Source organism: Cyprinus carpio, unplaced genomic scaffold (genome assembly GCF_018340385.1).
Source record: "Cyprinus carpio isolate SPL01 unplaced genomic scaffold, ASM1834038v1 S000006723, whole genome shotgun sequence".
Taxonomy (NCBI): domain Eukaryota; kingdom Metazoa; phylum Chordata; class Actinopteri; order Cypriniformes; family Cyprinidae; genus Cyprinus; species Cyprinus carpio.
In genome coordinates this window covers 27,839-53,545 of record NW_024879328.1, presented here as the reverse complement: position 1 = coordinate 53,545, position 25,707 = coordinate 27,839, and the positions used below count along the sequence as shown (strand labels likewise).

The window sequence follows — 25,707 nt, the reverse complement described above, 5'->3', positions numbered from 1 at the left end:
TAGAATTTTTTTTTTCAGACTTCAGGATTCTTTGATAATTAGAAAGTTAAAAAGAACAGCATTTATTTGAAACAGAAATCCTTACTGTCACTTTTGATCAATTTATTGCTTTCAGGAGTTTGACCTGTAGATCAGTATCACGTAATTTGTGGTCACATTTGTCTCTGCCAAATTAAAATGACTGCAGTATAATGAAATAGCCACGTCACTGAGATTTTCCTGCAGGACAAAGGTTGTCTGGCCAGTCAAACGTATACTGTAAACAGGTACTGGCACTGTAATGCTATTATGATTCAAGGGGGAATATTGATCCCAGCAGATACAAATCTCTGACTCTTTTAGCTTTAGTGGTTTTAAGCCTGGGATAAACTGTCTCGATTGTTAAGCTGAAGGTTAGTAGATTTGTTCAGTCCTGAATCTTAAAAGGATTCTTTGAGAGGACTGGGTCTTACCTGCCATAAGTCAAATCTATTTAATCGGATAACGTGACTGGAGAATATTTAATACACCTTGTAGGGATTTAGACATGCAGTGCTAAATTGGAAAAGCCATTATAAAATCCCTTACTTAAGCTAGCCTGCACCCTTTTGAGGTTGTATATGTGCTCATACGCTCTGTATGTGTGTGGGTATGACAGTATTTAACTAGAAAAAAAAAAGGATTTGTAAAAGTAACATTTGGCATAAATATACTTGGTTTGCAGTCATGCACGCTGTATGACGCAAATAGGAGTTTGCTTTTTTTGCAGTCTTCACATAAAGTTGAACTTTAAACTTAACCTTTGCAACAAGTATGAACAGATTAGTAATGATCATCAACCTTCTTCACAAAGTGCAAAGTGAAAACAATAACTTTGTTTGTTCTAACCTTTAATTCCATAAGATGATTTGTAATGCTGTATATAAATGAGGTCATACACTATGAATTTAGCTACGTAGTTTATCATTAAAGATGTAAACAGCTTAAAATTTTGGGAAAATGTACACTACAGTTCAAAAGTTTGTGGTCAGTTTAAGGAATTCAATACTTTTATTCAGCAGTGACGCATTAAAAGACGTTTACATAAAGACATTTATAATGCTACAAAAAATGTTCTTTTCAACACGTTTTTTTGAAATGTTAAGCAGCACAAAATGTTTTCAATAATGTGAGGATTATGTGACACTGACGAACGGAGTAATGACTGCAGAAATGCTTCACAATCACAGAATTCAAATACATTTAAAACATATGACAATATAAAAGTGCTACTTTAAACTGTAGTAATATTTCACATAAGAGCATAAGAGACTTCATTTAAAAATATTCCAAAAATCTTACTTACCCCAAACTTTTAAACAATATTGTATACATTATTTACACGCATACAGTGTACATGATTATATAAATATAAACTTTAATGTAATGTTTTTATATAAATATATAATAATATTTCAATTTATAGAAATATTTCATAAATAAACAGTATATATGTTTGCTTACAAATTTTGATAATACTGCAGGGTATTTTTCTCTATAGTAAGGATGCCACAATAGTAAGTGTAAGTCTAATTAGGTTTCGTAATTGTTATATGGTCACTGAGGAGGGGTGGCATTAAGGACTGGCTGCTGTTATTGTCCAGTCGAAGGACGATAATACAATTAAGCAACACAATTAGTTGAAAGTCTTAAGAGCTCAGATGGACCTTTATTCCACCCTGGTCTCAACCCAGCTGCTCATGTAACATGCCTAAGCACATATATGTGTACATGTACATACACTGCAGTTCAGTTTACACGTACATTCACAGGAAAATAGAGGAAATAACACAACTGAACTCCAGAATATCTGTTATCTTTCATACCTCTTATGGATTGAATATTAAATAAAGGACAATGTGTGAGTTTAATAGTGTGAATTCTTGTGTGTATAGCGTGTGCTGGGTGGCTTAAGGACAAGGTCTGGCCGTAGTTACAAATAATCCATCTCCCTAAGTTTGTCTAATTATTCAATTAAGTCAAGACATCTGATATCCATAGGAACCCAACCCAGTGACCCAAGAGCTGAAGGACTCAAACCAAACCAAAGCAACTTCCAAATGTAAACAGCATTTTATGAGAATTATTGAAAATGAATGGCTTTAGCTTCTCATCTAATAGATCCTAAAGTGTCTAGGAACATTTTTGTTGATTAAAATCACAATGAATGTAGGCTACAGAACAGATACATGCCAATTTCCAAGATTCTAAAACAGGAAATAAGCCAGTATCACAATTCTTACTCGAAATCTTGTGTAAAACTGTATAAAGCACAAAGTTCAAACTGAAAAATACAAAAAATATGATGATATTGCTCAGATTTCTTTATTTTTAATTTATTTTAATGTCCATTGAGTAACAGGACTAGAGAAATAGCAGGAAAAGGACTGTTGAGAGCATGTATCTATTTATGTATAACCCATATTTTATTTTATATTAATCAATTAATAATTTTTCTCTGTTTTTACTTTTATTCCATAGACTGTATAAAAACATGGACGTAGTGTCTGTGACGTCACCCGCAGATTTCTGAAGAGCGTATATGAAGCACAAAGTGGGCAGAACGGGCCGTCACCATCTTGGCAGCGCGTCACCGTGCATCAGTAATCGAAAATGGTCAAAAAGGCGGGAGTTGGTTGCTGAAGCCACGCCCACCTAGCTCGACAGCAGTGTCAGCAGCGGCAATCCACCTGTCACTCAAGTGGCCTGGCCTTTAATTATGTAGAACTTTAAGGCTTAATATAATTTAAACGGATGAGTTATAAAAAAATTCACCTCCCTCACAGCAAAATTAACTATATAGACCAAAATCATCTGTTGAACCAGGCTGTTATCATGTTTTTTTTCTGCTCTAAAGTTGGTCATTTTAACATGGGGAGTCTATGGGACTGACTCCCTTTTGCAGTCAATGAATTGCAGTTTTAGTCACTTCCTTGGTGCTACGAGAGAGAGAGGGGGAGGATGCTGCTCGTTTTATACATAAAAAGACTAAATCAGATTTTGAGATTCATGTTTTAAGTTAGATCCTGAAAATACGCTGAAAATGTAATGTTTATAAATTATTACGCAATGCTTTCCAGCTATAACAGTAAAACCTTGATTGGAAATGCCATAAATATATTTCTCAGAGGACTGATTTTGGCCCGTTAATGGTTTTGGTATTAGTTCTGTTCAGCCTGAGAAGCATATTTGTGCTTGCATAATGTGCTAATGCTTAAGCTTTATGTACTGCACCACTGTATTTTATTCATTACATAAAAAAAAATATATAAATATATTTAAATATAGTGCAAAAAACTTAAATAGCTAATTCAATGAATGTTTAAATGTTTGATTGCTTGAACCCATGCTGTCATCAAAGTGGTCATAATTATGTTTAATTGAGGTTATCTGTTCTCTGAAGGCTGTGAAAATGAGTGCTCACTATGAGGTTTGATAGCACCAGCGTGTCTATATATAACATCCATCTGTTGAGAGCTGTATGGATGCAGCCTTAAAAAATGGATTATGCATAAAGAGAGAGGGGAGGGCGAAGAGAGAGTGGGAGATGAGATGCCTAGAGGGTTAAAAGCGGAAAAGGAAGCAAATCTGAGGGTGACAAAACTTCTTTGCAGTTGGCAAGTGAAACATTTCAGTCATTTTTGCCTCGATACACACTGACTAATGAAACACTCTTTGCCGTATATAGACCGGCCAGATGACTGACAGCTCAAATGCTTGCCACATTTAGACTGCAATAGAGGGGACAAGAATGGTGATGATGTCGCCCAGAAATATGAAGGAGCCACTAGCGATGAATGCGATTGGACAGTTATTAATATCATATTTAGTGCTGGAGTAGCTCTTTGGTTTTCCCCCACTTCAGTCCCTCTTCTGCCAGCGCTAAACATTACACTGCTAATCTCATCTCCCTCCATTAACGACACATTCACTGTCTAGTGGTTACGGTCATTTTTGAAAATTACGGAGGAAAACAAAATCATCTAGAGCAGGGTGTGAAAGCAAGGTTAATTCTCTGTGTGAAAAATGGCACGATTTGGTTTTTCAGGGAAGTGCTTACACAGAGTAATGAGGCTACTGAAGGCGTTAATGAGTATGTGGGAATCATTTTGCTTTGAGGAGAATCAAGTAATCGCTTTTCTGAGAAGCACTGAAAGTCGCACACAGCATGTTGCCTACATGACTAATCATTCTGGGTATGCTAATGGATGCTAATGTATGCTAATATAGTTACGCTGGAAGATTATTTCTGATTGGGCCATATGGGGTGAGTGGGTGGGTCTTATTCACACACTTTAAATTCTCATAACAGATTCCCCTCATTTCACTGAGTCAAGACGGAAACCAAGGCAATCCTGGTACCACGGAAGCCAACAGTTATAGCACTGAGCAATAGGAAGTGGGTGGAGAGGCTTCCTTCGAAAGTTCAGCAAAGATCAGGGAGTAATACTAGTCGAAAAACTAGTCGAAATTAAAAAAAAAAATACATCTTCTTTTTATCTGTCCTCTTTCAGATCCTCCGCACAAACAAACTCCTCTTAAAAATCAAACATACACAGTAAAAATAGTCTTTTTTTAAGGGATAGTTCACCCAAATATGACAATTCTATCATCATTTACTTGTTATTTCAAACTTGGATTGCCAGACACAAATTTAAGTCATTATTCACTGATAATCTTCCTTTAAAGTGAGCCGTTAACCTTTGTATCTGGATCACTGAATTAGTAAATTAGTAGAGGAGTGACCTTGGCATCCTGGCCAAATTCACCCATTGGCCTCTGACCATCATGACCTCCTAATCATCCCCATATCTACTGATCCATTTGGATGCAGCACACTGGTGGTGGATGAGGAGACCCCCCCCCCCACACACACACACAATGTAAAGCGCTTTGAGTGCCTAGAAAAGCACTATATAAATATAATTAATTATTATTATTAGTGAGTTGAATTGGATGTCTGATCATTCAGAATGAATCATTTTGTGTTATATAAAAAACTCTCAGTTTTTTGAGTTAACTATTTGTTTCTTCTGCAGAGTTTAAGCATTTATGTTTGCAAATGCAATTTCAGTTTAATGTATTTTTACCAATTATATAACCTGACACAAAGGGCCAGAATTACTAACAGCTTGCACCAGAGCAAACCGTTAAAAAATACTGTCAGGATTTATTAAAGACACACAGTGAAAAAATAGCAATGAGAAGCATGAACACCATAATTTTTGTGGCTGACCTTATTGCATATGCATTTAAAAGAGCATCCCTTTTAGACGCAAAATTTATGGGAGGAGAGTATTTAAATGAATTTACCAAGGCACCGCAGAGAACAGTACAGCCAGAATATTGAACATTTCATTTGCCAAGCCATGACATTTTTAATTTGCTGTTTGTTTGCTTTTTATGCTAATTTGTTATGTTCTTAGTAGATTGCGTTGGTCATTATGTTGCATGAATGTTCTTTAATTTGAGCATTATCAGTAAATCACATGCAGAACTCACCCCTTCCATGTGTGCTTTTTTGGAATTGTGCTCTTGTGCTAATTTGCCTTTTTTAGTAAACCTGGCCCAAAGGTTTTTTAAAGTGCCTCTATTATGCTACTTCAAAGGTTCATAATTTGGTTTCGGAAGTCTCCAACAACAGGTTTACAAGGTCAAAAAAAACAAACAGAAAAAAACACTTTCATTTTCTTATAATATGCATTTAATTTTAAGTTATTTCTCCATCAATTCTACTTTCCAAACCCATCCTTTGCTTGAGGATACTCTGCTCTGATTGGTCAGATGACCCAGTCTGTTGTGGTTGGTCTACTGTGTACAGTGCACGTCAGAAATGGAACGCACATCACCAGTACTGGAATATGGCTTATTAATAATACATCCTCAAAAAAACATTACGGCAACATACTTACAGGCTGTGATTCGGAGGAGCAAGCTGGTCCAAAAAAAGGGCACTGACCCATCTTTCATAGACAACCGGTTTACGACTTCTGTGTTGAACTTGCAGAGATTGGGGAAGCAGTCATCATTGAAGTTATGGGAACACAGCAAAAGGTTGGGATTATACTGCTGAGGTATCGTTGTAAAGATAAATTTTAAACACTGATTCTTCAAAGCCTCATCTTTTGGAAGTGAAAATAAAGTGAATTCACTTTCACAGCACAGAGCACAGCGTCTTCACGATATTATGTTATCCACATGAATGAGCTACAGCGTTTGAGGGAGGTTTTTGTCGGGTGTTCACGCAGAACGTAGGCACCCATTATGCAAATGTATTAACTTGTGATGTATGAACTTTCCAGAAATGGGATTCGAATTTAAAACAACTCTTTTAAGAGGTTCACAGTTGACTCTTTCATTGGAGACAATAACTTTATTTATGATGCACTTTCAGCTTTACAAACTTTGCAGAGTGTTTACATTTACATACAGCTACATTATACTACATTTTCAAAAATCCATAATAGGGGCACTTTAAATAACTTGATCTGTTTAGTGAATAAAACTATTATCATAGGCATTGTCATGGAAATTTTTTTGAGAAAATGTGAATAGAATCTTAACAATACTTTCATAAAAACTGACTCATTCTGCAAGCCATCTATATAGACCTTTAATGTAGCCCTGCCCCTTTTCAGCACTGTTCTTGTTTTCTTCTCCCATCCGGTTTGTATATTTTTCCTGTCATATGGATTTAGGAATAAAACGCTCATTTTAAAAATCTTCCCAGTCTATTGACATTTGTTATGACATCCGCTTCGAACATTACAATGCTCATGATAACTTTTGTTAACTCTACAGTAAATAAATCATAATTACTCTTCAACAGTAGAGCTACCACAAAAACAGAAGTCTAAAGACAAAATTCTTAAGATGGCAGTGCACTTGTTTCTCTGACACATTAGGTCTATACAGAACAACTGTCAATGAAAGCTTAAAATACTGATGCACCTGGATCATAACGTGAACACATGTGTCTGTGTTAAACCATCACTGTGCTTGTTTCACATGGAGATTATATCATACCCTACTAGACTCAATCCAGATGGTATAATCCCAGTAACCCCCTCTTATACAACAGACACAGCGGGATTCATTTATGGATTAGGAAAAACTATCTGCAGTATTATTAGTCTGAATGTACAAAAGACGAAACAGAGACACCCGGTGATCATAAAGTTAAACTGCAACTAATATCTGAGTCTCTGACTAGCTTTTTGTGAGGCCTGTGAACAAAAAATGGCCAAACACAAAGAACAAACTGTTTTATAGTATGTATTAATTATAAAAAAAGGTTTTTTTTTTTTTTTTTTTTTTTTTTTTTTGTATGTGTGTGTGGTGCGGTAGAACACAATGATCTTGCTGTTCTCACTCCTGCCCTGTTGATTAAATTATGTAACAGTATTAAACAACCAAAGCTCAATACATGACCAGAAGGCAAAGATAGTTTCATGCAATCTATCTAATCCAATCTTTTACATCTTCATGAAGCAAATACGTTGTTGTGACACCTGTGGACTACTATATGTCAATGTGCTATATTTGCAGTGTGATGCTTGGTGTGGTCCTACTCTTTAAAAAATGGTTTAAAATAATTAAAATGAAACTTCTGTCATAATTTACTCACCCTCAAGTTGTTCCAAACCTGTATGTCTTTCTGTCTTCTATGAAATAAAACAAGACATTGGATCCCTTTGAGTTTCAGTTTATGGACAAAAAAACTGTAACATTCTTCAAAATAAGTTCTTTGTTGTGATGGTCAGAAGAATTATTTACCTTTCATCATGTTTTCAGTTTGTTTTAATGTTAGCTGTTATCTAATGGTTAGGCCTACCTCCAGGTTGTGTACTTATGTGAGATCTTGCACCAGAGATTAATCTACCCTTACAAAAAATGTTTATTCAAGTGTGCTATTAGTATACTTCTTTTAAACTAAAAATAGGAAAGTACGTTTTTCTCAGAAATGGGCTTCATGTACTTCTCAGAAATATACTTAAAATGACATTTAAGTATACTTGACTTCTACTTACAAAAAGTCTAAATATATTTGAGCTATACTTGTGCTTCTAGAATCCATTTTTTCATTGTTATATGGTAGAGGGCACAAGTACACATCTTCTGTACAGAATTTCCACAAAAAAAAAAAAAAAAAAAACACAAGTGAAGAAGAAGAAGAAGAAACAACAGATACAAACACATGTAATCTAACAAGATCATCTGACATGAAACCACATCAAAACTGTAACATTATGGAATACAATTTCTACCGATTAAGAGGTAATAATTACAGTCAAGCTTTGGGGTGTTGATGGACTCCATCTATGGTTTGATTATCTTTCTGAATTCAATTCATAGTCTTTTTTCAGCTTTTTGTTCAAAATGTTATTTCTTTCTTTCTTTTCTTTTTTTTTATGAAACTTACCCACATTAAAGTGTTTTAAAAAAGAATGCATGAAGCTAAAATAAAATGTTTAAAATTTTGTACAATTTTGTTTACAAGCAGATACCCTGTTCTTTCTTTGCATGTTTTGTATGTTCAGATATTCATATAACAAAATATATACAAATTAAAACCTAAATAGGGACATAGTAGTATACTTAAAGTATGATGTAAAGTTCACTTTAAGAAAACTTATGAGTATACTTGCAGTATAAAACTACTAAACTAGTAGTTTATTGAGACTATACTTCAAAGTGTACAAAGTATTTGATTAGTAAACTGTCAGTATACCTATAAGTTCACTTTTAGTATAATTGCAGTACAAACTACAAACATAGAGGTAAACTGATTGTGTACTCAAAGTTTGCTACTGTTATACTTAAAGTATACTTAAAAGTATACTTTTATATACTAGAAAGTAGGCCAATTTAGTCCCAAGGAGTATTTACAAGTATATTACTAGAACACTGATATTTTTATACTTGCTACATAAAGTATAGCCTACTTAAAAATATACTTGAACTTTACTTGATAAAGTTTTATCAAGTATACTTGAGTATACTTGATAAAATAAACTTGAAGTACACTACTTTTTAGTCATCAGTGACAACGCTAACAGACTCCTTTTTACTCCTTCCAATTAACTCTTTTGGAGGAAACTTTGTAACCACTGCATTTTTGTTACTGAGGTTTTCCTACATAAACTAACAATCACACCACATACAGATGTTCAGATGCTGGGTCTGTCTGCACCATTATACTGCTCTGCTTTGTTTAACACGGGAGATTTTACTCATTAGCTCCATCATGTGATTTAACGAGGCGTCTTTGTCCTTTTCCCACAGCAGATGAAGTCAGCGTCTGTGTGGCCGGTAGCGGGAAGCAGCGGGTGTCTGGGGGGATCAATCGCCGTACTGTTGCCGTGTGTTCAGACGGTTTACTCACGCGCCAAGCCTCAAAGTAATTAACGGAACATCAGTCATGTACGAGTTTTTGTCTCGACACGTCGCGCTGAATCAAGCACCACTCTAATAAGATGAGAAAATCTAATTATTGTAATTCAACCCAGCAACATCTGTTCTTCCTCGTTCTCTTCAGCAACTATTAGAGTTAAAGCTCGTTCACACCAGAATCGATGACTATGGATAATTATAGCGACAGATTAACGTCGCACCAACTGACCACTTTTTGTTTTGTTTTGTTGTTGTTTTTTTAAGCACGCGTTGCAGTTTTTCGCGCGCTTTTTAAAATAGAGAGGATTTTGAGAGGCTATTTTTTTTTTTTTTTTTTTTTTTTTTTTAATTTTCACTAGCTGGAAAAAAAAAATTCTGGAAGTGATTAAGTTACAACGATGACACTGATTGGTGCCATTATCCTTATAGCTTTGGTGTAGATTTCCTTTATTCTCAAAATCAGAACTTTAGTCCACATAACTCCCGGTGTACCCTTTCTGGAGTACTGACCCCTGTCATAATTATGGTATTTCAAAACCATTCATTCATTGATGGTATAGTGAAAAAATTACAATTAGATATCCTGCTATACTTGACCATTTGATATTTTTCTATATTGTTATTTCTTACATTTACAAAATAAATATGTGATAAAATTGAACAACCTCCTTGACAGCAACCAATCTGGCATCAGAAGTAGACATTCAACTGAGACTGCCTTGCTCTCAGTTGTTGAAGCCCTAAGACTGGCAAGAGTGGAATCCAAATCTTCAATACTTATATTGCTTGATCTGTCTGCTGCTTTTGACACGGTTGACCACCAGATCCTCCTGTCAACCCTACTGGCAAAGGGCATCTCAGGAACCACACTCCAGTGGTTTGAGTCTTACCTATCAGATAGGTCCTTCAAAGTATCTTGGAGAGGTGAGGTGTCCAAGTCGCAACATCTAACTACTGGGGTGCCTCAGGGCTCAATTCTTGGACCACTTCTCTTCTCTGTCTACATGGCATCATTAGGTTCTGTCATTCAAAAACATGGCTTTTCATACCACTGCTATGCTGATGACACTCAACTGTACCTCTCATTCCATCCTGATGATCTGACGGTAGCTGCCTGCATCTCAGCTTGTCTAACAGACATTTCTTGCTGGATGAAGGACCATCACCTTCAACTCAACCTTGCCAAGACAGAACTGCTTGTGGTTCCATCAAACCCATCGTTTCATCACAATTTCACCATCCAGTTAGGCACATCAACTATACCCTTCAAAAACAGCCAGAAACCTTGGAGGTATGATTGATGATCAGCTGACTTTCTCAGACCACATTGATAAAACTGTCCAGTCCTGCTCATTTGCTTTATTCAACATCAAGAAGATCAGGCCCTTTCTTTTGGAACATGCTACACAACTCCTTGTTCAAGCTCTTGTTCTGTCCAGGCTGAACTATTGCAATGTTCTCTTGGCAGGTCTTCCAGCCAGTTCTATCAAACCTTTACAATTAATCCCGAACGCAGCAACAAGATTAATTTTTAATGAGCCGAAAAGAATGCAAGTCACACATCTGTTTATCAATTTGCACTGGCTACCAATAGCTGCTAGCATAAAATTCAAGGCATTGATGTTTGCCTACAAAACCACCACTGGCTCTGCACCCCTTTACCTAAATTCATTACTTCAGATTATGTGCCCTCTAGAAGCTTGCATTCTGCAAGTGAATGTCGCTTGATTGTGCCATCCCAAAGAAGCACAAAGTCACTTTTACAGACCTTTAAATTAAATGTTTCCTCCTGGTGGAATGACCTGCTCAACTCAATCCGAGCAGCTGAGTCCTTAGCTGAGTCCCTAAAAACACATCTCTTTCATCTTTATTTGACCCTTTAACTCTAGCACTCTCTATTCTAATTCTGTTCTTAAAAGAAAAAAAAAATATTTTCCTTTATTATACAATTAACAAAAGCAAAAAAAAAAAAAAAAAAAAAAAAAAAAAAACTCTAACACTAGCTTGCTCTATTCTTTTTCTATTCTATCTGTTTTCTTTTTATTTAGTGTATAACTTAAAAGCCCTTGCTACATGTACTGCATTAAGCTAACTGAGACTTGTTATAGCACTTGTATATCATTGCTCTTTTGTTGATTTTGATTGCTTCCATTGTCCTCATTTGTAAGTCGCTTTGGATAAAAGCATCTGCTAAATGACTAAATGTAAATGTAAATACATATTATTAAAAATGCCTGTAAGACATATGTTAAGTAGATGTAGCCTATTCTTCTTTTTCTTCTTCTTCTCTCTCTCTCTCTTTTATAAAGATTTTATTCACCCATTGCAATTACACCTGAAGCATAGGCATCCACAGACCCCAGGTTGAAAAACATTGATTTAGGACAGAAGTTTTCAAACTGGAGTCCGGGGATCCCCAGGAACCCAACAAGATGGTGCTAGGGGTCAGCAGAAAATTTGAGAGAAAAAAAAAATCATAAAATTAATTTTTAGGTCTGTCTAAAATTATGTTGGTAATAAAATATAAAGCCTAAAAACTTGTTCAATTTTAAAATGCTGGTTGTAATTTATGTGAATAATTGCAATTATTTTATTGTACTGACAGCCATTTTTTTTTTTAATAAAAAACAAAAACAAAATCTGTTTTGTTATTTAAAAGTTTTGTGGGAAAAAAAGGTATAGTAATCTTTCTCACAGTTTGCACTGGCAGACAAAAGAATGTAAAAACTGCTCAGATGGTTGTCAGTTTTAAAAAGTGACATCCATCCTGAGTCCCACAATGTTGTTTGATATGTAGAAATATTTCATGCAGAAGTGATCAGATAAGATGGTTCCAGCATCAGAACTCTGATAGTAATCCTTTCATCTTTGTGCTCCTAGCTTCTTACACACTGTGCAGAGATATCTGACACTATGATAATAGATTTAAAAGAGATGATGGAGTGTGCAAAATACCAGAGATTGCAAGATTGAAAAAGTATGGCTTGTTTTTGATGACAGCAGTGGGAAACCTGAAACTACATTTATGAGGAGATGGGAAGTCAGAGTGAGGGGGAGTTGATGTTTGTGTACTCTTATTAGATTTAGTCCTTTGGTTTCCACTGACTAATCAAATTCAGGACATTTCAATACCCAAACATGAGTTCATAAAAAAATGTTGTGTCTGTAACAAATATGAATCAAAGGCTTAGTGTTTTTGTATCATGATTATTATTATTATTATAAGCTTTGTTATGGTTTGTTCAGTTTACAGTTTCTTTTTTCAAGTTTTTTAAATTCATTCCAGTTGAAGGTAAACATGATTGTAATCGGTTGTTTCCAACACTAATAAATGCTTTTGTTGTTTCCTCCAAAACAATACAGTTTTGACTCACAACCACTCACACAGAAAATGCCTAGAATAAACAATGGAAAACAACTCGCATAAACACACATTCACACCGTTCTTTATCTTTATTACCTTTTGATCTCATTCTTTCATACTCACACACACAAACACAAAAATTGAAAGGTTATTTAGGCTAGTTTTAAGACAAACGTCAACTTCTAACAATTGCAGTCTCTAACACACACACACACACACACACACACACACACACACACACACACACACACACACACGCACAATTCTCGTGTCCAAGTTTTTGTGCAACATTTGAAGAGTGATACTTTGCCTGATCGACTCTTCAGAAATATTACATGTTCCATCAGAAAAAAAAAATTCTCCCAAAAAACCCAAAAGCACAAAAACCTACTTATTTTCAACCCAATGCCTAGAAATGACCACATGAAACAAATTAAATGAAGTCTGTAAAGTATCATTCTGAGCATTCAAATTAGTGTTCATTTGTTCTGAAGTTGCTTTGTCTGAAACCGTAGTAATGCAATATAAAGCAGACGTAATGTTCCACATAAACTGAAATGATTTTTCAGAGCAAAAGCGGAATGATACAATTAAACGGCTTCATCAATATGTTAAGGTACAGCCTGTAGGTGTGAGAGAAGGTGTCCATTATGACTCTACGTTAGAAAACTTCTACCACACATCATTTCTCCTAAACCACATGCCATCTCTAGTTTAAGCAGTATTTGCTTGTCTCTAGGGCAAAAAGCGGCGCTGGTTGCTGCTATCATTCTGAGCCATGATATGATGTCATTGCCATTGAGATAAGGTGCTAGTCTAAAAGAGTTAGAACCTTAATTTTGAACCTTGTTGTAAAATGATTGATGCATACGCTGCCGTTTATCCGTTGAAAAGCTTGCAAGAACGCAATAACTACCTGCCTTGAAGCATTTGTTTGCTTGTATTACTCTTGGCAAAAGTGTCACCAGAACTGTTGCCAGTAATTGCTGTTATTTCTTTTCGTGTGTGTTGTTCTGATTTCCTGCTGGACTCTAGTGCCTTTAGGTGTGTGTATAGCTGAATAACCGTTGCCGTAGAAACGGATTATAACCACCAGACCCCTCAATTTCCATTTGGTCTTGCTGATCACCTCAGAAAGAAGTCAAGTACCAAGCAGCGATAAGTGGAACCAGTTCGAACTAGAACAAAGCAGCCAAGCTGGTTTGGAGTTCTTCAGAATCCAGCAGGATTCAGCATGGTCCGAAAAAATGAGCGGAGGTCGTCCCCAGTGTCCACACATAAATAAATGCAAGTGTTTTATGTACATTGTCTGTGTAGGTGTCCACCTCCGGTTGAAGTCCATAAAATCTAGAGGAGATTTTTCCAGCAACACCGAGCTAATACACACACACATACGCTTGCAATCACTCACACACTCAAGCACCTTTTATCAAAAGGGAGAAGGAACGAAAACAACAAAAAGGCTATTTGGCTTCTGTTTGTCTCAATGTGTTTAATGCGTTTGTGTTTGGGCTCGTGCAAAATCACTTCTGTCTCAGTTCTCTGCATCACAGAACAACCACATCAGCCCTTGCTTTCAAGTGTGACCACAACAAGTTCAAGTAAGACTCAGATGTAATTGTCAGTAGAAAGTCCAAAATGAGTTGATTTCAACTCTTTGAGATCGGTTTCTATTATAGACTTGTTTAAACTCATCAAATGAATATTGCTGTTCATCCCTAACGGCAATTACATGATCATCCAGTGGTTTGTACGTCTCTCTGGCAACAGAAACACACAGAGAGAAACAAACACTTTTGGAATTGGATTAAACAGTGCTTCTGTTTTTTCTTTCTGGGTTTGAGTAACCTGAACTCCTCGACGGTTTCATTTCAGTTCTCAAACAGAATCCGAGACGCTTTTAAACTTTTAACCTGCCAATTCACAGATAATGGAGCCATCAAACCTTCAGACCGAAGTAAAGATCCACTCCGCCCCCGAGCACCGAAGGCGCCACACAAACGCATAAACACAGAAAAACGCGCACGCACACAAACAAACAATCCGAACTATTGTAACTGAAATGGCACAGTTCTCATTATGGTGTATTAGTATTGTCTGCGTGACACGCTAAGTGTGTCGCTGTTATAAGACATGGAAACCACTGTTGAATTGTGGGCTGGTGCTTGACACTCTGTAAGCTGCTGCAGCATCAAGTGTTCCATTTCCCGTTGCTTTCCTAGTCTTTATCTGCAAACTTATCGGCCCTGGACCCTTCCTTTCCCACCCCAAGGCCTCGTTGGTAAGCAGCGTTTAGGAGGTGGATGCTAGGAGACCGAAAGCGCGATGAGGAAAAGTGATGCCACGGTTAGGAGAAGGCGATCTCTGGATGGACTGCTTCCGCTGATGCTTTTCTCCAATTTCGGGACCTCTGGATTATCGTAGTCATCTGGAAAGAGACAGACAGAACAAAATTACAAGCCGACGTCTAGACACTAATATTGCGTGACTCACTAAGGTATAGAAAACCCTCTGACCAACTGAGGCCTAAGGGAAGGAGTTAAAAATAAAACGCAGTGACTCAGGCAGGTATGTACCGAAGGTGTCTGTGTTCATGTGTAGTTGTAGACAGGCTTCACTGTGAACACAACAAACTAAAATGTAACTATTATCATGACAAGAGGAGTATCCAACGTGCCCAAATAATCTATGGATCTCTGTTACATCATCAAAGGAGATGGACAGCTCACAAAACCGGTTTGTCGGTGTCTGCGACTGTGAGCAGGTGTCTTCCAGTTCACGGACGCTGTGATAGACAAGTTCATAAACACACGTCTTCACTTACAGGTCACAAGGAATAGTGTGACGCAAATTGGCTGCCACAAACATCTCCAGACACGCACACAATATGTCTGTGTGTTTTGACAAAATAATATGATGTTGTTACACAAAGACGAAATATGTGACAGTTGTTCCAGACACGTCTGGGGTGCTAATTTTCCATTTATCACTGAAATATTTATTACAGCTGTATTTAACAATGAGTTTTAGTATTATTATTTTTCTGTAAATTTCAAATAAAAAAACAATTGGTAATAATAATAAATTTTTCGATAGTCTTTATTTTTTATTTTTGTGTTTTAAATAATATCTGACAGATTAATAATTTAAAAGACACTGTGCAAAGAAAGTGCATTATTATCACCATGGCTGAAGAATGTTTGATTGACAGGAGTCCTTGGATGGCAGGCAGGAGAGAGAAGCTGTGTGGGATGTTCTGGAACATGGTGTTGTTTACATGCTGGAATTCAACACTCTGTGCCAACATACACAGATACAATCACATGACCCGGACGAATAGAAGTTTCTAGGAATTAGTACTGCCGTGTCATGTGACTTAATCACCTGATCAGATAAGTGTTTAGATGTTTTTCTCCATTGGAGAATGGATTACAGAGAAATTTGATAAGTTTGTCCTATTAATGACCCGAATGGCCAGTCAAATCTTACATTACGGTACACAAAGATCTTTGCATCTCATAGAATACCACAGTAATACTTAACAATAAGGTTCAAAGATTAACAATATAATGCATTAAGTGTCAAGAAATAACAAAGAACAAGATTTTTATAGCGTTCATTACCCTAGTGAAAAATAAATAGATTAAAATATATTTGAAAGGTATTTCTTTCATAGTATACGACTACAAATACATTTATATATTTATCTACTTAACAAAAATACCCTGCAATTGTACTTTTAGTACAAATGAGTTTACTTAGTATAAAATTAGTATACTTCAAGTCTGCTATATTTGAACAACTTATTTTGTACTTAATCAGGTGAAAGTGCTGAATTCAAGCTAAAGATATAAAGTATATTTGTGACCGTGGACCACAAAACCAGTCTTAAGTGTCAATTTTTTGACCATATTTGGACAATATTTGGCCGAGATACAACTATTTGAAAATCTGGAATCTGAGGGTGCAAAAAAATCTAAATACTGAGAAAATCGCCTTTGAAGTTGTCCAAATTAATTCTTAACAATGCATATTACTAATCAAAAATTAAGTTTTAATATATTTATGGTAGGAAATTTACAAAATATCTTCATGGAACATAATCTTTACTTAATATCCTAATGATTTTTGGCATAAAAGAAAAATCGATAATTTTGACCCATACAATGTTTTTTTTGGCTATTGCTAAAAATATACCCCAGTGACTTAAGACCAGGGTCCTGTGGTCCAGGGTCACATTTGATAGTGCTAAAGTGGAACTATTGCAAGTATACTTCAGGTACACTTTAAATATATTGCATTTAAAGACCGATATTATTCAAAGATCATACAATCCTCATCAATAGTGACATTAAAACACATTTAGGTTTAATAAAGAAATGTGCATTGTGCACAAGTAGTAGGGTAGGGTAATCTAGGTTAATGTCAATAAAAACCTTGGTGAACATAAGAGACGTCCTTCAAAAACATTATTCACTGCACCGATTCCAAACAGTAGTGTATAAGTAGAAATGAATGCTATCCTAAATTTACAAAATGCTGTAAAAGTATTGTTCATTGTTAGTTCAGGATATCCAACATTAACCAATATTGCTTAAAACAAGCAGGAAATGGTTTGTTTTTGCTGTAAAAAAAGCCTATAAAGAGAATGTTATGAGCACAATGCCACACACATCTTGCTCTGCATTATCCCTAAAGACCAAATAAAAGCTGTCTTTGTGTTTATTGCATCTGTATTTGTGATTGCCTGCGTGTCTGTGTGTTTAATATGAATTCCGACTGTAGCGTGAAACTTACTGCCATTAATGGGACTAACTGCTCCAGCAGATTTCCAGAACTGACATTAAGAATCCTGCAAATGAGAATTTATGTTTCTAATGACTTCAGAATCCAATTTTATTTTAATTATTAAAAGGAAAAATGTTTAAGCCCTTAATTTAAAAGCACTCACAGCATTCTAGAGTTTCCCGTGGCGGTTTTTGATTTGTTTGTAGAAGTTTAGTGTACAATTTCGAAATGTATAATTTCCATTGGTTTTCTAAGTTGGTCAATACTAATGCGACAGCAGTGAGCAAGGACGAGACTGTTTCTTTTGTCTATTGGACACAGATGTATGGAGCTGTACCGAGATGTGTGGCTTCCTGAGACCCGGCTGGCCTCTTGCGGTTGTTCTCTTCCCCTCTCTGGCCTGTTAGAAAACTGAACCCCTGATCAGAGCAAGCGGGAGAGAGCCGCTACTCAGATTCCAGTTATTGGAAATCGTTGGGTGGCTCCGACCCAGAGACGACCCAAAACACATCCACATCCATCTGTCTCAAAACACACGCTCGGGAAAAAAAAAACATGGACAGATCGATGGCTCTTTATTCCCTAAAAACACTTGAAGTCAAATAAATTTCTTTTCTCTCATTTAAATGGTGCGGTCGTCGCTGTCCTTGAGTCGGGTTACTGAGGAAGTGCAGGATGTGACTGTAAGGCTGGGAACTGGAGGGCTAGTTCTGCCACTGCTAATCAGCGCTAACATTAGCCTCAGCGCTAATCAAGCTAACTATAGCCAGGAAGCTCACGCTTCGTTTGCCTTTTAGCTTGTGGCTTCATTAGTGTCCCTCAGATGTGTGTTAGCAGATAACTGCTGTCTTTGTTTGGCGTGCACTGTGTGCACAGGAAAAGCAAATTAGAGCCATATGCATTTTTATTACACATTCCCATCACATGAAGTACATTCGGCTTTGTAACTTGCTACCCAATTTGATTTATAACAATAAATATGCTCTAACGCACACGTGTGATTTATGAGATTGCTGTGTAACTAGGAAAGAGGCATGTGGATGCCACAGAAACCTTGGGTGTAAATGTCAACTTAGTCAGTGATTTCTATGCATATGTATAAGTGTCAGTGTGGTCCGTCTGTTGTGTGTGTAACTCACCGAGGTCATCGATTTTGATGTTGGGTCTTAGAGTGTAGTCTGGCTCTGTGGGCTGGGGCTCATCATCTGAATCAGATGCTGGAAGACATGAAAGGAGAATCAGAACACACTCTCTCACCTCCCTCTGAAGGATCGTATACATGCTCTCAAAGGACTTGGGAATTTATTTGTAAGCTCCTCTAGGTCATACGCAGCGGTGAGAAAGTGATGGGGTAGTTAGTGTTCACGGTTCAGGCTACATACAGCAAAAGGATGGGACATGAATCACTAAACAATAGTCCACTGGTCGACTACTTGTCTAACAGCTGAATTGTCTAGGGATTTACTGGTGTCCTAAAGAAAATTTGATAACATTTCTATCAAAATTATGTTTCAGTAAAATTTGTTTTTATTTATTTATTTTTTGCACATGTATTGTATTTGACAATTATTTTGACACTTTTATGGAAAAACATGATTAACTGTGTTTATTTTATTCTTTTGACTGCCGTTAATTTTAATTATTATTAAAAAAAAAAAAACCATATAGTTTTGAAAAAAAAACAAAGAATAAAAAAGTAATTCAATCTTTGCAACATACATTCAAGAACAGTTTGGGTCTTAAAAAGCTACTTTGGGTATAATATTAATTAATGAATATAATATACAATATTAATATTTAAATTAGTTACATTGAATTTTTTTTTTCTAATGGTTAACAAATGTTCATGTGGCTCAGTGGTAGAGCATTGCGTTAGCAGCATAAAAAGGTTGTGGATTTGATTCCCAGGGAACACATGTTAGATAAAAAAAAAGTGATTATTATTTTTTATTGTTTTTGCGGAAAAAATATTTATTGTAAAAGAAATGTAAAAGAAATTTTAATTTTATTGTGAATTTGATAAACAAATACATTTAAATAGATGTTTCTCTAGTGTTTAGAAAAAAATATATTCTGTCAGTTTAACAGAAAATAAAAATGTAATTTATTGTGGGCATAAAATTATTGTGAGCGTAAAATAAATGTGTAATATATTGTGAAACTGATACGCAAGTAAATTTGAATTGAAGAATATCTCTAATAGTGCTTAGAAAAAATATTCTGTGAGTTTAACAGAAAGTAAAAAAAAGTCATTAATTGTGAAAAAAGTGAAAATTTGAAGAATCTTTTTTTTTATTATTATTATTTATACATTGTGAATGTAAAATATTTTTTTACATTGTGAAATTGATATACAAATAAATGTGTTAAATTTAAAAGTGGGTATAGATAAAAAATATTTTTCTGTCGGCTTAGCAGAAAATGTGAATTTTATGCGTATTTTAATAATTTGTTTTGACTTCAGAACAACTGCACTGTAAAAATCCAATTATTTATTTAGGAAAATAATAATAATAATTATAATAATTATTATTATTGCTGTTGTTGTTTTAACTTTTGTTTTTAGTATTGCTTTAATTTTGCAAAAATTAAAAATGTCAGAAAAAAAGTTGAATGTTAAACTTCTTTAAGAGTCCCATTACATGTGTTGTGTTTTTTAAGATGGCGTATTAATTTAAACTTCTAAAACTGCATCTCAAAACTACTACATTTTATTTTATTTTTTTTTTTTTTTTTTTTAGCTCAGTGGTTCTCAGTCTTGGTCTTAAAGGCCTCCGATGACCGCACATTTTCTCTCTCTAATCTAACACACCTGATTCAACTCATCAGCTCATTAGTATGGAGTTTTCCACATCCTTATAAACACATCAGCCCTGCTTCAGCCCTTTGAACTCAAGGCACTGGAGTTCAGACCTGACTGAGCAGGACTAACAGATTCGACTTGACACAAGAACTCAGAGACTCCAAGAGAGAGGGCAGAGGTTAAGACAGCACACAGTATCATCTCTCTTTCTCTCTCTCACATACTGGAATATTATTAATGAACATGAGCACTGACAGAAAGAGAGGGTGAGGGGTTAAAATAACACTCAGTGCCAGCAAACGGACTGTGAGAGAACATGAATCCTGACAGCACCTGGATACAAGAGAGAAGAAAGAGAGAGAGAGGGAAGAAATGACAGAGGAGGGGCAAGTGAGCAAGTTATAGCAGTGTTACCCAACCTTTTTTTTTTATATACTCCAAAAGCCTTATATATGCAAGTATGTTTTTAACTGTATTCAGCTTGATATTGTTTCAACTTGGTAAGACATTTTAAATTGTAATTTTATTAGAACTATTTAATTTGATTTTTTTTATTTTATTTTAATGTCACAAATTCTGTTATATACACTAAAAATGTGCCATCTGTATGATTTTCTTATTACAAAGGCTGCATTAATTAAAACAAAAATTCAGTCAAATAGTAACATTGTGAAAAGAAAAAAATATATTTTAGTATATTTCAAAACGGTATTTATTCCTGTGATAGCAAAGCTGAATTTTCAGCATCATTACTACAGTCTTCAGTGTCACATGATCCTTCAGAGATCATTCAAATATGCTGATTTGGTGCTCAAGAAACATTAATTATTTTTATTATCAAAGGTGAAAACAGCTGTGCTGATTTAATATTTTATGGACATACAGTTCAAAAGAACAACATTTATTTGCAAATAGAAATCCTTAACATCCTCAAACATCCTTTCTGAATAAAAAAACAAACAAACAAACAACAAAATAATACTCTTACTGACTGCTAACTTTTGAATGGTAGTGCAGGTTTAACAAAGCAAAATCTAAATCTTTTCAAGTAACCCTCAGTTGGGAATCACTGTAGTGCCAAACTACAACATTAAGATGTGAAACCTAGTGGGGAAAGAGAGGGAGAGAGTGTGCTTTCTGTGTAAATGGATTGATTTAAATCTCAGAAAGACAGATAGAAGAGTTAAAGAAAAACAGACTGAGTGCACTTCATAAATGGGCTGACAGGTGGATCAACTGACTGAAAAATAGAAGAGGTCGATGGATGAAATGATGAGTTGATGGATGGATGGATAGAGGTCGATACCTGTTGAGCAGCAGACATACACTCTTAATCTCAGGCAGCTCCGGCCGTGGTGATGAGTGGGTGTGGCTAAAACAAAACAGCAAAATGTCAGTCATCTGTCAATCATCAGAAATAGGTTTCATAGCTGTAATATTCTGTAGAACTGTAGTATTGTACATCCAAAGAACACAGTGAAATTATTATACATAATGCACTTACAGTAATATAATTAAGCTGAGTTATAAAACATAATATATTCACAAATGGTTGAATCTCACACAAAATATGTAAAAAAAAATCACCCCAATTTTAACAAAAATAAAAAATAAAAATAAAATAACAAGCAACTAAAAATATTAATATAAAAAAAATAACAATTTTAATAATAACAACTGTTACTATTATTATTATTAAACTCCCAATATTCTCCTTAGTAATAATCAATAAACTGACATTAATCATGTTTGTAACATTATTGCAGTAGCTTTTATGATACAAAATAGAAATTTTACCAATTTTTTTTTTTTTTCCATTTTAACTTGTAGTCAACATAAATTAAAGGCAATGCAACAAATAGTACTATGATGTCGCATCTCTTTTTCACATTTTATCCATTTACTGTATGAAAATCTGGGGTCTGGGATGATGTGCTTTATAATGTAGTAAAAATAATGTAGTAATGCAAAATAATAATTTATTATTCTAAACTTTTTTTTGAAGAAGAAGAACATAATTTCTTATTTCTTTGTTTTTGGTGAACATGTACTGGACAGGCTGTGTGAGATTTATATACAATAACACACAAACATACAGAGCTGTGTCACAATAGACTTGGAAGTATGTATTGGTGAGGTCAAGCACACTATATACTCACAGATATAATAATACTCATGCCCGACGTGGAACTCGTAGCCGAGCGAGAAGGCGCTGTAGCGCTGGAACTTTTCAGAGAATTTGATTGGTGCATGCGGGGCGTGGGGACGGTTACACTCCCAGCGTTTGAAGCCCAGCTGCGGGTCACACGTCCGGTAACCACGATAACTGACCATGTAGAGCACGTACTGCTCTGCGACGCCTCTCTGGCTGCTGTTGTAGTGAGGACAGTAGATATCCAGATAGTCATTGACATTCACCTGAACCATGTATCCCTCCTTACGAAGTCTGATGACACAAAGAAACACACAAAAGATGGTCAGCTATTGCTCAAATAATTCTGGACACGCATACATGTATTTGGCATATCTTTACGCATGCAGTAGGTCCAGCCAAAAAAATAAATAAATAAAGACAAACAGATTTAGGTATAAGCAACTGCAAAACAATTTCCAGTTTCCTGTACTCCAATTTTCTGTTCCCTTAGGCAAAAATTGGACAGAATAGGAACTGGGTTTAAAACAATACAATACAAAACAAAATAGAAACTATAATATTTAAATAGAATAATTATTTTCATTTTAAATATTTTAATAATTATTAATAATTATAAGATGGAGGTATTGGCTGTCCTGCTGCAGGACACGAGTGTTATTATTACAAATATTGTGTTATATATTTTTGACTTTCAATTTGGATAAAAGTATCAACTAAATGCATAAATGTAAATGTCTGCTAAATACATGTTATTTTAGTATTAATTATAATTTTGTGCTGTTGTCATTTTTATTTATTGTAGATATTTTTGTATAGCTTTTATTTTTATTTCAGTTGTAGTAATTTTAGTTACTTTCACTCATTTTAATTTAAGTTTCATTTCAAATCTTTTGTTTTATTTTATATTTATACTTTATTTTAGCTTCATTTTAATTTATGAAAAAATGGTTTTCAATCGTTTTATTTTTAGTTAGCAATAAAACTGCCGGACAGTGCTGTCATCCAAATACTATACTTTACCTACTACCTTTAGAGTGCTGCAAAAATATTTAGACGACTGGTGAAAACACACAGTTTGACACCAGAGGACAAGGATACAGCTGAGAACAATCATTTGCGCTCTCCAACAGCCAAACCAAATGTGAGAACAACTAGAAATGCCCTCACATTTGGATTCAGTCAAGTACATCTGATTTAAAATGGCAAGAGGTCAGGTGCAGTTGATTTCACATTCCTCCAAAATGAAAAAAGCAAAAAAAGAGCTCTTCTCAGTCCCAGTGACCTCTTCTAGAGGAAATGATCCAGTGATCTGAGTGGAGCTCATGCACTAGATTATTTATGTAGCTACATAATCACTACACAGGACGAAACAGGTAGTTTTGTTGTAAATCATTATACACACAAACAGGTCTTTTCTTTTCCTTCAAGGTTTAAGAAGGACAAAATAAGTTTTCACGTGATTATGGATGCATTTTCTTCGGCTGAAGTTCAGGCAGAATCAGTACAAGTTTGTATCAGACATTTGCATTTCGGGGGAAGCTCCCTCGGGCCTGTGAGATAGAATGAAGGTGAGCATGAAGAAGCGAGAGACGAGTGATGGCTGTGTTGGGACCTGTAGTAATATATTGTTATACCGCTCCAGTGCGCAGCTGTATTGACAATGAGTCTCACCATTCCAAGACGGAGTCTGATGAAAACGCGCGTAACGCAGCGTATATAAACAACGAGGAGCGTTTGCGCCGAGTGAATGCAGCTCTCGCGGGAAGTGTCACACTGCAGGCTGGATAAGTTTCAGTGCAAGTGTCAGAATTCAAACCCCAGCCGCGGTCCCTTTCTTCACTGCACTCGTTTGTCAATGTCACAGCAGTACTGTGTAGGCACCGAGAGGAATGAGTGAAACTAAGCGGGTTACTGCAGTGATAACGACGGACCAGCAGGTGTCAGTATTTAGATGCCAAATGAATATCAATTTCTTTTCTTCAGTTCTAGGTCACTTCTCCAGGGAGATTATTATTCAATTATTAAATGAAGATTAAAAACGCTGCATTAACGCCTTTCCCCATTCGTTTCTGATCCCCACTCACTCACACTGTCCTCTCATTCAATTCCTCAGTCTTACTTCTGACTTTTAAATGCTAATATGGCGAGTGAATGCATTGTTTGCTGCATGCCTCTATTACGCCACACCCCTCTATACAGACATATAGCCTACGGATATATATAAAACAATAAATTAATAAATAAAGAAAAGCATTTTTTTTAAATCCAGTAAAAAGGTAAACTATGCAATACGTGATAGGCTAAAGCCATTAACCATGACAACCATTTTGTTCATTGTTACTACAGCAAAACTGTTGGTATAACTGATCAGTTTAATAATAATAATTAATAATAACAACAACATGACTCTTTCAAGCTTCTCACACTGTTTGTTGTCACACTTTTTACTAATTTTTGAGTAAAAAAAAATTAGTTTTTGTTTAAAAAAAAAAAGGTTTTGAGTGTTTCCAGTATTATTTGACAAGTGGAGAAAAAAAAAATTAAACACAAAACACATTAAACACATGAAAAAAACAGAATCTGAAAAAAAACCGATAGGCCTTTGAGCAAAATGTAAATATTAAAACATCTGTGAAACAAAACAATTAACAATTAATTAAAGAGCAAATAAAAAATAAAAAAAAAAATAAAAAATAAAATAGATTATCATAATCATTGCTTTTGCCAATATATATTGTAATCAACACATTTCAATTCTAATTAAATACATGGTTAACATTTAAAATCTAACCACGACCTTTGCCAGTGTGGTCGCTTTTATAAGATTATAGAACATTAAATAAATATTTTAATGCCCGTGTATATGTGCAAGCATCTTTCTTTATGACCACACAAATGAAGCAGACCTTTCAGATCTGTATTTCAAGGATAAAGCACACAAAAGAAGCCTTTTTAAAGTTCACAAAAAAGCTTTTTTTTCTCCTTCATTACAAACATTCAGGAGTGCATGGATGCTGACAGGACAATCAAAAGAGGAAGCGGAAGACTGTTGTGTTTATGTCCACTAGGGAGCGATGAAGAGAGGAAACGTAACCCACCGTGGGAGACCTAAAATCACTCATAATAATCCTTCTTAAGTATTTAAAAAATGCCTGCAACACATTTCCTCCTCTCTGTCTACAAGAG

At 35.3% G+C, this 25,707-nt stretch overlaps 1 protein-coding gene across 1 annotated transcript; it reads right to left on the bottom strand.

The window, feature by feature from the left end:
* Positions 1-12,602: 12,602 nt before the first annotated feature.
* LOC109065947 (ephrin-A3-like) lies at positions 12,603-24,629 on the bottom strand. Its single transcript, XM_019082925.2, has 5 exons — positions 24,193-24,629; positions 22,526-22,812; positions 21,673-21,738; positions 18,703-18,780; positions 12,603-15,203 (listed from the first exon to the last, which is right to left on the bottom strand). The coding sequence occupies exons 2-5, from the start codon at positions 22,791-22,793 to the stop codon at positions 15,082-15,084; spliced, it is 534 nt and encodes a 177-aa protein (XP_018938470.1). The 5' UTR covers positions 22,794-22,812; positions 24,193-24,629; the 3' UTR covers positions 12,603-15,081.
* Between the last annotated feature and the right edge of the window lie 1,078 nt (positions 24,630-25,707).

What these genes read in the sequence shown, in the direction of transcription:
- LOC109065947 (XM_019082925.2), bottom strand. Translation starts at nt 22,793, where the DNA reads ATGGTTCAGGTGAATGTCAATGACTATCTGGATATCTACTGTCCTCAC. An exon ending in GCATGAGTATTATTATATCT is followed by an intron (nt 21,739 to 22,525) that starts GTGAGTATATAG and finishes GTTTTGTTTTAG; the next exon opens with CCACACCCACTCATCACCAC. An exon ending in GTATGTCTGCTGCTCAACAG is followed by an intron (nt 18,781 to 21,672) that starts GTATCGACCTCT and finishes CATGTCTTCCAG; the next exon opens with CATCTGATTCAGATGATGAG.